At 47.1% G+C, this 17223-nt stretch overlaps 1 protein-coding gene across 1 annotated transcript in view; it reads right to left on the bottom strand.

The window, feature by feature from the left end:
* LOC144178181 (DC-STAMP domain-containing protein 2) overlaps window positions 1-17223 on the bottom strand; it is a 131193-nt gene that overhangs the window by 36877 nt on the left and 77093 nt on the right. The window contains exons 9-11 of the mRNA XM_077705812.1: window positions 8313-8412; window positions 6981-7203; window positions 2936-3112 (exon numbers count right to left, since the gene is read on the bottom strand). Of these exons, the coding sequence (XP_077561938.1) occupies window positions 2936-3112; window positions 6981-7203; window positions 8313-8412 (500 nt within the window). The remainder of the gene's footprint in view (window positions 1-2935; window positions 3113-6980; window positions 7204-8312; window positions 8413-17223) is intronic.

The raw sequence follows: 17223 nt of genomic DNA, 5'->3' as shown, positions 1-17223 counted from the left end.
TGGAACGAGCTAACGCGGCTTCGATGTGTGCTGCCACTACGACGATAATCCCTTTATATTACCCGTCAAAAAAATTAGAAAACAATCAGAAGGTTATGCAGTGCACTAACCGCATCCCAAATCTTTTAATTATAGTTTTATTTTTAATTTATTCTCTTTTTCGATACCATTATAAACAATTTTTGTTTCCCTCTCACTTTTCTGCCAGAAACCTGCGTACGCCACAGCTCCCAGCGAGTATAATTTAGACAAGAATGAAGCTGCATATTTTTAAATTTTATAGGTGTTTCTAATGGTATCCGAAAATAAAAACGTGCGGTCTAAACATGAGCGAAACTGAATAAGATCTCTCCCTCACTCTCTCTCTCTCATTCTCTATCTATCTATCTATCTATCTATCTATCTATCTATCTATCTATCTATCTATCTATCTATCTATCTATCTATCTATCTATCTCTTCCTCTCTCGATTTCTAATTAAGAGCTTCAAACATTGACGGTTTAAGATCCGCATCGTTAGGGCCAAGGAGAACTACAAAATAATTACCATATCGAAATATTTTCGTTATATTTGACGTGGGTAATTTATTATGCAGAAGGCTGTCAAAGTGCTGCCAAAGAAAGCCAGCTAGAAATTCGTGCTATGCAGGATCCAATGCAAATTTCGTTACTCTAAATTTAAAGCTTCTCAACCGGTGCTAAGAGCGTCGATTTTAATTATATCGTAAAAGTTTTAAAGAAACTTGTATCACGAGTCCAGCGCACAATTAATGCTGAAAACCAACGCAGCCGTACCCTTTAACAGAAAGCAAAAGTTCGCTATGTGGCGCGGCATATTGCGAGTCGGTTATGTCAAAAGGTGACCATGCCGTACAGATTTTCGTCTTCACATTCGCCTAAAAACGCAATGACTTCATCTGATTTTGGAACAAGGAACCGCTCATATTAGATGAACAAAGCTAATGTCATCTACAAAGCTAAATCCATGTTTTTTATTTTATTTTATTTTTATTTTTATTTTTTCAAAGTGTCGTTTTTTGGCACACCCGCCACGGTGGCTCAGTGACAACGGCGTTGTCCTGCTGAGACCAAGGACGCGGGTTCGGTTAACGGCCACGGTGGCCGCTTTTCGGCGGAGGCGAAAAGCGAAAACGCTAATGTGTTGAGATTTTGGCGCACGTTAAAGATCCACAGGTAATTAAAATTATTCCGGAGCTCTCCACAACGCCGGCCCTGCACAATGTGAGTTTTCGCGCTGAAAAACGTCTAGATCGCGTACATTTGCTGCTGTCTATAGACTTTGTTACGCCGCCCCGAATTACTGTTGTTTTGTGCGAAGAAATTTATAATAGGGCGAAAGCTAACGGAATTTCTGTTCAGTTGTTCATCAGCTGTTTATTGAAACAGGCTTTCCCGAAATACTGAAATAAATTTCTGCCTTACCCGAGGGTGGTGAGGATGGCTATCGGGTTCCCAGCAACATTTCTCCCGGTTCGTTGCATGATCCGCAAATATGTGCGCAGAATTTAAATTGCCGCGAAACAGGAGCAGTTAGAAAACGCGGCCACACAAAAGCGGTCGCATCCCCGTTATTTGTGCGTAATTTTTGGGCTTCTCGGCAAGCAGCTCATTACCACGCGCTTCAAAGCCACCAAAGGTCGAAAGCATTCTCCATTGTCCTGCTTAGGAAGAGCGCACGATCCTTGCTGGCTAACTGATTCCGTTGGCCGCGCGCGCTTTGGAGCACCTTTGCGCCGGCAGCAACAACCTCCTACTTCTTTTTGAATGATAACAAAAGTTAAAAATCAAATTAAATTTTCAGGAACAAAGAAAGGAGAGTCAGTAAACGAAACAATAAATTAAAAAGTTTAGTTATCATTTCGTCAACGTGTGCATTACTTTTCAAGTATTCTCCGTTGGGCATTTAGATGACCTTCCTATCTTTTCTGCCACTGCGCAATCAGAAAAATTGAGGAATTGTCATACGTTGCGTAGCATTGTAATCGGCATCGTAGAATTTCCTTTTCGGGCCTCTGAGCACCACATGAGCAAATTCATTATCAGCGGCGCAGTGGTTCACGTAGCCTAAGCCACATCGTCACCGCCGCACAACCGTGTAGCGGCAACGGTAGTTTCTCTTTTATTTTTTTTTTTTAGGTGCGGAGTACCTTAGGACCGCACAATGTACGTCCGCGTCCGTGCGCATAGCATTTATAATCGCAAAAAATCGCACAGGCACCGGCACGATTCGAGCCTGTTTCCGGTAGACCAGACAGAGTTGGTGTCAGTCGTATTACCCATTGGGCTACGACCGTGAGTTAGTACCCGAGAGTCAAACGGCTTACTCCCTCGCCTGTAACAGTGCAGAGTACCTTTGGACCTTCCAATGTCCGTCCGCGTCCATCCGTGCGCATACCACTATCAAGCGAAAATCAAACGAAATTCGATTTTAGCTGTGAGCTGCAGTTCCATTTAGGGAATAATCACGTTGCAACTCACGGCTCAAATCGAATGACAGTCGGGGCGCAAATAGGATATCACTCGGGGCGCAACTTGGATGTCATTTCGAGTCCCCGTACTCCGCACCCTCGCCATCACCCACGGAGTGGAGATGCTGCCATTTTTTACTTGATCGCGTGAGGTCTTTATGCTAGTTATGCCTTTGTTATTTTGTTAATATTCCTGAATCCTTTTTTCCCACAGCTGAACGTGTGACATAACGACCTGTGTGACGTGGCAACCCTCTCGACCAATTCTCCTAAGCCGTCTTCGAAACAAAACACTCCAACGCAAACCTTTAACTAAAAACACCGTAAAGCTCGATTCTGTATTTGAGTTTACTCCAGATTACTAGCCAAAGAATGGCAGAGACCAACATTGGATGGGTCTGCAAGAGCACACACTTAGAAGCCTCGCTTTCCCTTGCCTGGCATACCGATCCACTGGTACATCTCCACGTCGGGCGGGTATGGCCTGAGCAGGCAGTTCTTGACGTTGGTGGCCGGCATCGAGGACTCGACGAGGCGCGACGGGCTCAGAGAGTCGGCGACCTGCCGGTACATGTCCGCCACGGGGCCCTCACCCTGCACGTGCAGCCGCACCTGCGTCGGCACTGCACAGCGAACCAAGCATGAACACACACACACACACATCTGTATTTGCATGCTTGCACAATGGTTCAGCGACGTTGTTTATTCTAAAAAACCCACTCGTACATCGCCGACTCGCCGCATACCCTAATGCATCGAAGTCGCGAAGTCGGGTACGTGGAGTGTCGGCGAACACCCGGCGGTTTTTTTTTTTTTTTTTTACTTTGAAGAGTTGTTACGCGGAAGTTTAGGAACATTATACAGTGGTATATGGAAATATTCGTGACAGGAAGCTTATTTCGTTATAAGCGGTACTTCGTCAAAAGCGAGTATGATCTGCTCTTCATGTGCTGCAGTGCGAACCGCGTAAAAATTGGATTAAAACGAGAATTCCGATAAAACGATTTCGTAATAACAAGGGTTTACTGCTCACTAATGCATCTTACAATCAAGGCGCCCTTGTAGGCACATCATTACCGTGCCTACGTACTCGCTCCGGTGGAGGAGCTTTCCTCAAGCGTTTTGCAACGCTGAGAGCTTGTTTGTTGGATTACAATACGTATATCAATCGCAGATCTGTGGATGGTTTGTGAAGCATTGTAAGTGTATCAGTCTTGTAGCCAGCTCCTTCTTTCCCTTACTTTAGCGACAGCGGGTCGTTGGCAGATATGCCAGACGACCCGCTGAGCCACCTGCCCAGCTTCCCACATTAACGGTGTGCACTCGCGCTTTTCTTGTTACTTACACCGATCGAGCTTGCTCGTTACCGCGGAACGCCATTACCGCGAAACGTGATACGTGCAGTACGAAAGCGTTCCGACTGGAGAAGCGGCCTGACCTGCGTACAGCTTTCCGATACTGTGGAGAGACGACTAGTAGCGGTGTGGCAAGGGGGATATATAACACAAAACATGACGTCACCAAGCTAGTTAGCCCATTGTAGTTGCGTAGGAGAAGAGCTAAATGAACCTCTTCTGGGCACACACCTCATTCTAGTGACGCCAAAGGTTTGGTTCGAGTGAAACGAGTTACCGGACGCATAAAAGCTTCAATAGTATTCTTCCTGAGCCGAACAGGATTCTCTCTCGATCTGTAAGAGCACCGAACATCGCAAAAAAGGAATGAATTAGAACAACGGGCCTCTCTGGGCCTTGGCCCCTCCCACTCTCCTTTCCCCCTTTCCTTCCATCGTTAACGCTGTTTATTTATTCGACGAGTCCCTGCAAATACTGAACAAGTCTACCCCACCATTTTTCCGCTCTTTTTTTGCTGGCATCAACACCGCCCCGTTTTCTGAAACGATCCATCATTGTCAACTCGTACGCTTACTGCAGCACGCTCCGGCTGCGGAAGAAAGCTGTCAATAGCAAATAACCGCTACTCAGTAACCTATTCGTCCTTGAACTGCGCGACACGACTACAGAAGGCGTCGCGCTGGCATAGCTCATACACAGTTCAATGAAAAACGGGGCCCGTACCACCAAGTGCACCGACAGTACCCTTCATGCACAAAAGTATGTATAAGTTAAGAAAATACCAAGTAACCTAGCTACAGGTCCTTATTTCATGCGCAGAAGTATTCAAGGATTCCTTTGAAGTCGAGCGTAAATACTGCATTCGGGCAAGCATGTATACCGCATTGAGTCGCTCTTTTTGCAATTCCACAATGACGACACGATACACAATGAACCTTGAGTGCTAAAACCACGGGTGCAGCCTTGAATTCATCAAATTTTGTAGCACCGCGAGGTACTTGGAGGGAATCTTTATATGTTATCCCACTGAATCAAATTCAATCGTTATTCTGCTCAGCCAGCCTAAGGATAGCTCCGCTCGGCATGCAAGGCGCTGCTTTAGAGATATGAAGACGTACTACCGAGGCAGCCCAAAAACAGCAGGTCTGTGGCCGCGATTAATTTCCCCGTTGCAGGGAAAGCCCCGTAAAAGGATTTTACGCACTATTTACCCGGTTGTGTACATGCAACCTAAATGGCGGAAATCAAGCCACAAAAAGTGAATGTCTTTGGTAGGCGCAGGAAGAAATGTCTAGATGCGCCAACCGCGCAATGGCGGCAGAAAGCAGCGGACACTCGTGCTCACAGCGTTGGGCAACACCCCACACCGCTTTGCAAGTGTCGCAGTACACACACAACATTCAGAGGCACTTTTTTTTTTTTTTACCTCTGCGTCTACGTGCTCCTGACTGCGTGTGCGGCACCTTGCTAGAGTGACCGGAACAACTGTCCGGTGAGCGCCGGAGATTGGGGATTTAGGCCTAACGTCAGGCTTTTACATCTTCCGACGTAAACCGGCGGCGTCAGTTTTAGATAAAATGAGAACGATTGGCGCTTTTATCCGAAGTGTTGCGGGTGATGAGGTTGGATAAAAGCGTGGCGTCTGGCTTAAAGCCCAAGGCGTAGGAGTACGTAACATTCACGATCAGCACAGCGACACGCCAAGTAACACCGTGCTCAATGTCAACTGCAAGTACTGCTTGACTACGTTAGCCCCCCAAGTCGAGACGTTAAGAATGAAGTCGCGGGGTCGTATACCCGCGTCGCTCTCTTCCCTGCTGCGCATAAGCCTTTGCACATGAGAGTTAAACGCAGAAAAATACGGGAGGCTTTACACATCAGCCTTCACAGAATGGTCTTCACTGAACTGGCTTTACGAAACAGGCTTCAAGAAACAGGCTTCACAAATTCCTCACGAAAGCGGCATGGATTGGCGATCAGTGCTTTCGCCCTAAAAATGGCTTTTCAAAGCCCTCGAGTTAGAAGAACCAAGACTTTACGTGGTTTCGTAGAAATACTAGAATGTTATACTTTCCATTATTGTAATCCAAAATTTAGAGATCACCTTTATGGCAAGTATATCTTGCGTTATAAGCGCCCTCGTTCACCGATCATTTCCGCACCCCTTAGGGAGTAGCTTTACCACATAAAAGCTCCGCATGCAAGGAAGCACGCTTGCCGTGTTGAGGGGGTGCAGCAAAAAAATAAAAAATTTGGCTGCGCCAACCGCGGATCATGGTGCGAAAATAGCACACATTCCTGCTTAAAATTGTCGTGCAATATTCCACAGCGAGCATTTGCTACCATGTAAGCATGTAACACGTCGGTAGGCTTCAGCGCACGCACACAGGATTCACAGTAGGGCGGGCACACATTTCTTGCGGTCGACCATCCTAGTCTTTCCGCTCAGAGATTAATTCGTTGATTGCTTTGTGCATTCCCCACCACACACGAAACTATAAACCGTTCTCCAATACGGGTATGTGATACAGTGTGGGTACCACTTTGCGAGTGCAACAGAACCAACTCTCGGGTATGCGTTCAGAAGTTTTATGTCGTCAACAGGTACCCACAGCTCGGCATCCCGACATAAAATTAGTGCTTTTCGTGTTGGGTACCGGCTGATGACTTAGGTAATGTCCTATCTTTAGGCCTAATATCAGGTAACCTTCAATCTGAGACTTCCGATGCGCCAAGCAACGTCAGACTCATTTTTACGTCGAGTTGCGGATACTGATGACGATATTAGATCTCAAAGATGATGTTGACTTAATGTCGGGCTATCGGCTACCAGCGACGCTCCATAGCTTGCAAAAATACTTCATTAAACAGGCTTCACGAATTTCACGCGAGACCGGCAGAGGTAAGCTAGTGCTGTTTTCGCCCTAAATAGCCAACAACCTTGTAACCGGCCATGTGCGCTTCTGTTAGATGAAAAGTGGCGGTACTGGCTTCGTGCTGTCCCAACCGCATCTTCTGACCCGTAGGTGCGTATGTGCGGACCAACAAAAGGTTTTTCAGCGATGTCACGAGGCACGCATGCCTTGCTCGCAGGTAGGCCAATTAGGGCGACAAGCCTGTAGGAAGGTGTACCCACGCCCGGCGTCGACGTTGATGTTTCCCAGCGCCCTGACGAAGGAGATGAGACGGAAGAGCGTGTAGTCGAGCAGCACGGCGACGGCCGTGTGGGCGGCGCTGATGGCCAGCGTCCAGAGGTGCGCCCACATGCCCTGCAGCTCGTGGCGGGTCATGCGCACCGAGAACGGGGCCACGAAGCTGCGCCGCTCGAGCGTCCGCAGGGGCAGCACGGTCTCCAGGGCCTGCGACCGGCAACCAGCGACGCGCTGAACGCGGCGGCATTCATGTCGCACACCTTTGATGCAAGAACTGGCCGCCGCTTGGAGCTGTGGGCCAGTGACCTAGTAAATTACGCCCAAGACGACTGAATTCCTCCTTTTGTAGGGGTCGGGCATAAACCGAATTTTGTAACAAGTACTTTGCCTCCTGTAGGGGAAAAAAAAGAACTCCGACCGTGGGCAAAATTCGATGGACAGCGTGGACCACTTGGGTGACAAGCGAGTGCGTCGCCGCTAAGCTACAGGAAACCCCCGCTATAGCAAAGCCCTAGGGACAAGAAACTGACTTCGTTATAAGCGGTACTTTATTACAAGCGGATATCCATGGTTTACACTCCCTGCACTGCAGCTGGGACCGAGAAAAGCTTCCAATGAACAGACCACTCCCACAGAGCGATGTCGTTATAATCACTGTCTGCTGCATCTGTACTACAACAAGGATGTTGACTACTTGCGCCAAAAACTTGGGTCGCACATCCGCCAAGGCGTCCGTGGGAGCCTTCAGATGTGGTTACTAGAAGCCGGACAGTAATGTGTCCGTACCGAGTGCGCTCGGAATAACGAGAGCGATTCCTTTTCCCATGCGAGAACAACACTGGGGCAACATACTCGCGTTTGTCGCACTGCGCTCGTACTGGGTAACCAAAAGAGTGATAAGCTCTTCTCAGTTATAGCTTGACTCCATAACTCAACGAGTTAAGCCGTGTCCCGAACCTGTCTCAGGCAAATTCACCACGTCACTTAGGAGGCACAGAAATAGCTACCAGGATTTTTCGTTTTCTTTTCTGCTCCATGAGAGCCCCTTACCGACGGCAGCTATGTTATCCCAGGGCGCAACTGCTGTTGTCAACTCTGGTTGGCGCCGCCCCACTTATCTTCCTTAGCTTCCGAAATTAAATATCGTACGGGAAAAGAGCCCAGTCACGGAGAAGCCGCAGTTGTGTTGTCTTTGCGGGAGTTTAGAGAATCGCCTGGCATGACGACGATCTTTCAGGTGCGCGCTGACGTCGTTAGCGAGAAAAACAGGGCCTGTTATACGCTGCATTACAGCATAATAGCGTAACACGGCTTACCTTGAGAGCTCGGCGCTTGTCGATGGCCTCTACCATCCAGGTAATGTAGTAGTTGTCGAACTCGTCCTCGCGCAGGTAGCGGTAATGGTATTGAGTCGCCCTGGTCCACACAAAGAAAACAATTAGCGCTTTAAAATATCGCGACACAAAAAAAAAATGTACACAGCTCATTAGTCGCTACCAACTGTTTTTAAACATGAATGTTTTCATGCGGACAGCTACACTGCCACCAAATACACTTATTCCCGGATTGTCCTGTAATCTTTCTTGGCTACAGTAGAATTACAACGAAGCTGTCTGGTCCTTAAGCAAAATATTCCATGACCGCTCCAGAAAAACACGTCTGTTATGCCTAGAATGCGCACGCGCTAAGAGCACACGCAATCGCACAAAAACCTAGTACGCGCGTGAGGGTGCGCAGAGGCTTACACACAATAAAAAGAGCCCTTTGACATTCGCGCACGTGCCCGTGCATGTATCCCACTCGAAATAAAATTTCCCCGCGTTGCTTATTGGGGTTGTGCTGCCGATATGAATGCAGCAGTGAGCGGGCTTGAGACCCTAAAACAAGAGTCGCAGAAAACATACCTACCTGCTCGCTAAAAGCTTAAGCACTAAAATAAATATACCTGTCTCGACTGAACAGAGTTTCATATAAGGCAACCTGGCTTCTGTTCGTCCAAGGTACTGTAATCCTCACATGTATACGATATAAACAAGCCCTGTCACAAATATATCAACTAGTGTTCGTGAAATCAAGTATCGCGCTTGATATATACCTCATACCGATCATACCTGGCATCATTCGCATTTTTGAAAGGATTATGCTCAGGATGTCATCAACTACAAAAGCCCTTCAAAGGAACCCTGGATAAGATCTGCCAAAAGCGCCAAGAGCAAAACGAGGCGAAATAAACGTAAGCGTACCCAGTCGAGATTGTAAACAGCTTAAGCAGAAAACAACAACATTAAAGGCAGCAAGACGGATGGCGCGAACAAAGGGGGAAATTTTTTTCAACTCTATCAACACAAATGAACTCAAAACGGGCAAAGATTGCATTTGAAGCGTCGCCATCAAATTAGATTCCACAGAGCTGCGCAGTGCTTATACTAAGCGCTGTGTGTTGACCGGTGCTGAGGGCCCAGCGAGAGGGCTTTCAGGTTCCTCGGTTCCCACAAAGGCGGCGGGCGAGTGAAGCAGCGGCCCAACACACGACGGGACGCACCCACTTTTCGTGAAAATCGTGCCGCGCCCATTAAGGCAGGCCACGTCTGTTTCGCGGAACCATTACGAAAAGGGCCCTCCGCGTACGAGAAGTAAAAAAGAAAACACGAGAGCGCTAGTCTGCTCAACAGTGGTAGCCTCGGACCACGGTGTTTTCGAACCTCAGCCTAAGCTCTAATCATAGAGCTTCAACACACGCCAGCTGGGAAAAGCGGAGAAAAAATTCCCGTTGACCATGCCTTCGTAGGGAGCGAACAACTTCGCGCGGAGCAAGCAAGCGAGAGTGTGAGTGGTTGGTTAGGTTTGTTGAGGTCAACAGGACGAGCGTTTACAAGCCACCAAGAGATCGGCGAGCGGGAAATTTGGAAATTTGATTGTTCCGAGCCCCGCCGTCATGCCACGAAAAACAGTTTGACAATCGGGAGGAATGACTTTGGAGCAACCAGTCTAGAGCGCCCGCTACGATGCCAAGATCAGTCCGATGTTACGGCGACTATGCTTGGGCCGGTGGGTACCTATTCTCCATCAGCATCAGATGACCATGTCAGCGTCATGAACGTAACTAGTTTTGCATGCGAGGCATTTGTAAGTGGACCCAACGAGAAAAGCCGACTGTCCGTCTGTGTGGTGTGGTTGCGAAAGAAGATAGGCACAGAGCAGTTTTGCATCCCTTTCGAGAACAAAGCGGTAGCAGGGTGGCTCAAATGGCTCCGTTCGTAACCAAGCGATCCGGTTTCAGGTCTCAGTGCCTCCTAAATTTGCTCTAGTCGTTGCCTTTGGCAGCGAAAGTGAGACGCGAAGCGTTACGAAGGAGGGACAGACGGTTTTTTTTTTTTTTTGGTTGAGAAGTCTCCATATAAATTCTCCTCGTTTATATTTCCAGAAATTGATAAGTTGAAATTGTCGAATTAAACTCAGGTACACATCGTGATGCTACACACCAAGACTCTTCTTTAAAGTCGGCTTCACCATTGCACACAAATGCGTTGCTCGGAAGTATTTTTAGGAGAAAAAAAATGCAAGCATTCTGATACAAAAAAAAATGAAGGCCCTTGAGTATTTTATTACATGCTCATTAATTAGTAAGGACCCTGTGCATACTGATAAAGTGCTATACACAAACCCCTTTTATTGTCGACTTCACTACTTTACACAAATGCATTGTTAGAAAGACAGTTTTCCAAAAGTAGTATGAGCAGCCTATCATCAAAGGGGGTCCTGAGGCCTTCTATACGGGCCATAAAGTGGCATTCACCTGGCCCCTTTAGGCCGGCTTCACCATTGAGCGGAAATGCACCGCTGAGAAAGACTTTGTACAAAGACCATATACGTTGTCATATGAAAATATGAAGGCTTTATGGACATTTTTTATTAGTGAAATTTTCTTATACGGCGGAAGTGTTCCCCAGGAAGCGTTACAGAGGGAGAGACGGGTTCCATCGCTGATTCTACGTAAGAATGCTTACGGTTTCAAAGAAAACGAGCCTAGGCATCTGTCACGTGTCGAGATGTGGGTATCGGCCTAGTGCCGATCCCTCTACAGGTATGAAGTTACTGACACTGCCATTTTTGGTATATCCCCCGTGATGAGGACGCATGGCACGTTTACTCGGGCATGGGTCTGCAGCAGAAAGTGCGTGTGCTTGTTTTTCTATCTGCATTTGCGCCAAAAATCTACAAGCCATTATGAAATTCACTTCTGCCGCTTAGGCCTTATAGGCAAGCCACAAAAATTTAATGCAAATCCTGCAATTATAACTTGTTTTAACAGTAGACTGAAAAAATCGCCTCGTGCATGAGAGGTGAGAACTATAAGAAAAGGCCGGGATGCTAAACGGGCGCAGAGCCGCGGTTTTTTACCCCGCACTAACGAGTGGGAGCCGAGGTGTAAAAGAGAGTGCATGCGAAGAGGCGAGATAGGAGTGGAGACGCACGGAAACTTCAAGCACTAAAGTCGTCTGTGTAAAGAGGAAGAGCTTTGGTCGCCTTCTGTGAAATTGGCGGTAGGGACAAATGTCCTAAGATTGTCTCCACCGTGAACGTCCCGTCATCCGATATTGTTGATCTCGGTGCAAACACATTTTTTTCCGGCGAATGATTGATTGAATAAATGTTTCTTCAAACGAACAGGCAACTGTATATTGGGGGAAACAAAAATGGTCCATGCTTTATTGTCTCTTCAGCTCAACATGATGGCCATCCTTGTGGGCACTGGTGTCAATAATTTAGATGCCAGGCCCTTGTTTCGTCACTTAGGCACTTAGGTCTAAAGGGACTCTGTTCTCAGCTGTCCTGTGCGCGCGAAAATTGACGTTATTTTAAAGGCGCAATGACGCAATATTTCCGCGTAAATATCTTCCTGTCTATGCAGAACTATCTCCCAGGCAATTTCAACTGTGTCTGTTTCGCAAAACGTATTTTAAATCGATTTCAACCTCCACACGTGGAAGAAAGTTGATAACGCAGCCCCTTTTGACGTGAACTATCGCGTGCCGTGGCGAGGGCCTGACATCCGAACTGTTGCTGCAATACCACCCCGCACCAAGCAGGAAAAAAATGGGTAGAGGCGCCGCCGGCAGGGGCCCATCCGTAATCGGGTATGATTGAATGATTGTGGGTTTTAACGCACCGAAACTGCACAGATTATGAGGCGTGCCGTAGTGAAGAGTTCCGGATAAATTTTGACCACCAGGAAATCTTTAACGCGTGCCGAAACCTCGAACACACGGGCGTTTTTGCTTTTAGCCTCCAACAGAAAAGCGACCGCCGCTAATCGGGGATGCAGCGTCGCGCTTTGGCAATGATGTGCGTACTTATCCTATAAAATCCGTGTTTCCGTACTTATCCGGAAACACAAAGTGTGTTTCCGTATTTAGTGGTTCAGACAGGTTTTGGCCATATACATTTTTCGTTCAAGAATTCTTTTAACTTTTCGCCGAGCGCCTGAATCGACGGACGGACGGAAGGACAGACAAAATTTTTCTAGTTTAAGTAGTCCAAGAAAGGAGTTCGTTTTATAGGATAAGTTATGAACATAATTGTATTGACAATTGACATAATATTGACAATTATGAACGTAATAGTCAATATTCTTGGGCAAAAGAAAAAAACCCATTAGGCAGAACATAAATGCATAACTGGTATTCGCAGTGTCCCTTTAATTGAAAATAAATGTGCGCTAGATATTTGCTACAGCAAATAAGAAATACCCGTTGAAAACAGTATTCTGACCCAAAAATTTAAAAAGAGCTCGCGCGAGCCTGGACCTCGTGGCAGTGTTCAAAGTACAACAGTAACACAAGGTTCGAACAGATGGCGCGAACAGTGGAATTCACGCGGGAATCTTCCTCAGTGTTTATCTTGGGAGGATCGAAAGGCAGAGCGAGAGCATGAGAGATGGGCGGTGGGCGAGAAGAGAGACGTTTACGCGGCGGGGCCGGCAGGAGATCTGGCGGCGACATTTGCAGCGAAGCGAGCAGATACGCGGCCAATTTCTCGCTAACCTCGCGCACGAAGAGGACATGAAGAGCGGGTGCAGCCAACAGTGCTCGTCGGAAAGACTCTCACGGCGAGTCATCTGCTTCCTCCTGGTGAGGGCAGAAGCCGTGGGCGTGGTTACTGCGGAGGAACATTGCATTGGGCGCACCTGTTACTCTCACTGGTTAGTTACGGCGCGTCCACGCTCCGTCCATTGACACATTTTAGCTACCTATTTCCTAACATTGCAGGAAGTTCGTGACCTTAACTCGAGTTTCGTTTTTCTGCGTTTAAGTCAACCTTGCAGAATGACATTGCGGATCAGCTGTAACAATAGCGCTCAGAAAACCGAAAATCGTGGCGACACACAGCGCTGACGGTGCCGTCGCTTTTTCATTTCTTTTGTATCTCGTGTTCTATTAGAGGCTGGCTATAAAAAAGTAAATAATGCACTAATTAACTGAGATACTGTCATTGTACTTGCAACTAGGCGCGTTCCGCGCGCAGCAAATGGCATGACGCAACCTCTGGCACGGGATTTGTTCAGTCGCGCTTAGTGACGCGACGGCTTCTGAGAAAACTTGGGCTCTTCAATTTCAAGACGCAAAAAATATGGAGAAATTCGCAAACTTTTCCGCGTACACAGCGATGCAGATTACAGGCAGAGTGACGCCCGAACTGCTTTCCCGCGAACGGGAAATCGATTGTGTGTGCACTGTTTTGCGCTGTTGTGCTGCCGGGAAGGCGGAGATCACAGCGGATATTGCCCACCGAGAAAAATAAACAGGGTTTCTGTTGACACGCTGGCATCAATTAAAAAAGAGGGCAAAGGTTAAGGGGACAATGGTCCGCACCTGAACAGATTGCTCTTGGCGACACCCGGTAGCTTTCTCGGCTCCGAATGTTATACTGACCACTCGAACAGCTAGAAATCTTTGAGGGAAATAATCCCCCATAATAATCTTCTTCTTGTAACAGCCCTCTCACTGGGACTAACCACCGTGTTTAACACCGCATGCAACGCCACTGTCTCAAGAAAGCTTGCGGGGCACTTTTTTTTGCAATTCTTCAGGACATTTAGCAGTCCCCGAAACAAAAGAGGTAAATTACAGATATCACAAAGCTATGAAACGCAGCAACGGAAGGGATGACAGACTGGTTGAGGATTTGTGACGTCACGAATCCCCCGGACGTGCCGTTCTGACCTATCCCTTCACGCTACCTCTTGTAGTTAAAAATGGTAATTCTTAATTATTGACGGCACCAAATGCATAAATATGTCACGTAATGTCACACAGGATTCGAGTGAGATCACGCAAGGCAAAGGGTGCAGCCAAATCTCGCCGCCAAAAGTGTTCTATATATTGCTATCATAAAAAAAAAACTTGAGTGAAAACTTACAATTCTATACGGGAGACGGTCATATGTGCGTAGCATTCATAGTTAAATTGTATACCTCGCGCTTTCTTCTCAAGCGGCTTGGAGGAGTGAACGTATCTGTGCGGTTTAAAGAAACCGACCGAATTCTGGTGCCGGTAAAACAGTTTTTGTTTGTGTTTTCGCCGCCGCTCGTGACAGCGCAAGGTAGAATCTTTTTTAATTTTGCCTTCGTTGTTATTTAATGTCGCCTCTCTTCAACACCGCTTTTAACCCGGTTTTTAACTCGTTTTGTGGACATCAATCCGACGTACATTTCTTATTGAAACTATGCTTGCAGTTTCTTTCAAGTAGCTGTGTATTGCCTCCAGCTTCCCAAAAGTGCCGGTGCACTAAGCGTTCACATGTGTAGACCGCGCCACCAGCGGTGGTAGTTTGGAAAGGTTCCGAATACTTGTGCTCCCACCCACTTCCTGGTGGTTAATAAAGAAGGCGCATCGATGGCGCTGACGCTTTTTCAAACCACGAAATGCCAAGCACAATGAAAAGCGCGGATGTAAATTCTGCATGAGCTTTCCAAGACACCAGATTACTAGATAAAGAACTGTACGGACTAACAAAGTCACAAAGGTCTCTAATTGATGGACTCAAGGCACCCAGTGCCTAAGGCAGCGCGTTGCTGAGAACGAGGTCGCGCTCCGGTTCCCTACCTCGTATCAGACACACTGTCTAGCAGCGTCGAGATACTGTCGGTTGTCACGTTCTGCAGACTCTGCGCATATCCTATTTTCTCAAAACGGAGACAAAGCCACTCTCAGTGATGCACAGTGAGCGCATATTCATAGCTCCCCCTTCCCTCGGAACACGCACTCTGAGTGCAATGATGACAGCAGAAAGGCCGGAGAAACCGCCCTTCTCTGACGCTGCCACCTTGTTCTTATGGAGCACCACGGAAATAATGTAGCTTCCGGTTCGCCGCACGGTCCTGACTCGGAAGTCGGCGGGGAATGTGCTACTGCGCTCGTCTACGCGTCGTCCGCGACAGCCCTCGTGGATTTCGAGCTGGAACGAATCACCCCTCAAGCTCACCGAATCCTCACTGCCTATACAACTGGGACACGTACGCCTTAGCCCGAGGCTTCGCTATGCGGGCCTGCTCAGATTCCTGTTCAATACGGAGCGGGGCAGGCTGCCGACACATAAGGACATCACCACCCATTACAAATGCCTGAAGCGCTCCGCGGCACACACCTCACTCGCGCGGTGCCATGGTGACTTGTAAATTCGAATCGATTCCCCAACGCTGCAATCTGCAGCCGCAACTACCCCAACCCCGAGAATTCTCCAAGAGCCACACTGCAGCACCTAATATGGGCATGTACGCGGAAGCCACCCAGCACACAAGGAGGCCATTGTGCAATGAAGGCCTGCTTGATAGAGAAAAAGAGGCCTGTTTGCTCTAATGCGGAAGTGCAAAGGCTCCCGTTCAAATGGACTGAGATGCCCCCAGGGGGCGCCTAGCTGTCATCTATCCTCCTTTTCCTCCCCTTTTCACCACCACCACCACCAGCCTCCCTCCCACAAAATAGACAAGTTCCCAACTGTTGGCGGCAGCCTTGCACGTCAAAATACTGACATTCAATTTTTCTTCCACCTCCAGGAGCCATAATATCCGAACATTCCCGTTATACCCTAGTAGCTACTACTGTGTGACAAAAACCATTTTGCCCTCCATGGGCGCATCCCAATTCGCAGACCGCACTGTAAGCAGCTTACGGTGCAGTCTAATTTAGGCGGCTAAATAGGCGTCAAAGCACCGACAACTGGAACGGTGCAGCTGCCACCACCGCAGTAAAGCACGCCGTAGTACTCACGTAAACAAGTGCAAGCCGCCGTTTACTAAAGGACAAATTTAATATAACTAACGGAAAGACGTCGCACAGGTAATAAATTACTTTATTGAATGCAAAACAAAGCTAGCTTACTTGCGAGCTAGCTTGCTTGCTTGTCTGCATGTTTGCTATAGCTTTGGTTTTGATGTTTGTAGTATCTACTTTTTTGTGGTTTCTTTGTTGTTGGTTTGTTTGGATTTTGTTTGGTTGGTTATTTCTTTGGTTTTGTTTGTTTGGTTGGTTGGTTTTTGCTAGTTTGCCTGTTAGAATGTTACCGCGTATGAAGAAGAAGAAGAAGAAGAAGAAGAAGAAGAACAAGAAGAAGAAGAAGAAGAAGAAAATGTTTATTTGATCATCATTTTGAACATAATGACACAGACCCGCACCCGCAGTAAAAGCTGTCATAAACAGCTTGACTAAAGCTGCTTACCCCTACGTTAGCAATCAACAGGGATTGAAAAGAGAGAAATACAACCAAATGTACATAACACCAATACACAAGAACTTTGGATTAACATTTCTAACCCTTGTTACAACTAATACAAAACAGTAAAAAAGATAAAGAAGTACACTTCTGCAACATTAGGAATAAAAGGTTACAATGATTTGTATTTGCAAAAGAGCGCAAAAAAGAAAAAAAGGAAACCATATTCAAAGGAAGCATTTTTTAAGACGAACTAGCACGAACCTAAAGATAACATGAATTATGAAAGAAAAAATGGCAATAACTCTCTGTTAGTCTTTCAAGGGCTATGTTTTTAGACGCCAAGCTATTGAGCCGTCCCTGAAGCTTGTTTTCTCCTTAGGGTTGGCACGCCATAAGTTGTTCTGTACACTTCAACGTTCCATATATCTGCATTCCTGGTTCCGCTATATGTTTTCGTGGCTTTAGCAGAGCAATATTACGAAGTAAAAATGTTCTACATCTAATTTCGTGTTT

The sequence above is a fragment of the Haemaphysalis longicornis genome, unplaced genomic scaffold (genome assembly GCF_048455015.1).
Source record: "Haemaphysalis longicornis isolate Haplotype H1 unplaced genomic scaffold, Haemaphysalis longicornis Haplotype H1 scaffold_4, whole genome shotgun sequence".
Taxonomy (NCBI): Eukaryota; Metazoa; Arthropoda; class Arachnida; order Ixodida; family Ixodidae; genus Haemaphysalis; species Haemaphysalis longicornis.
The sequence above is the reverse complement of the archived record's forward strand: the minus strand, read 5'-3'. Positions and strand labels throughout refer to the sequence as shown.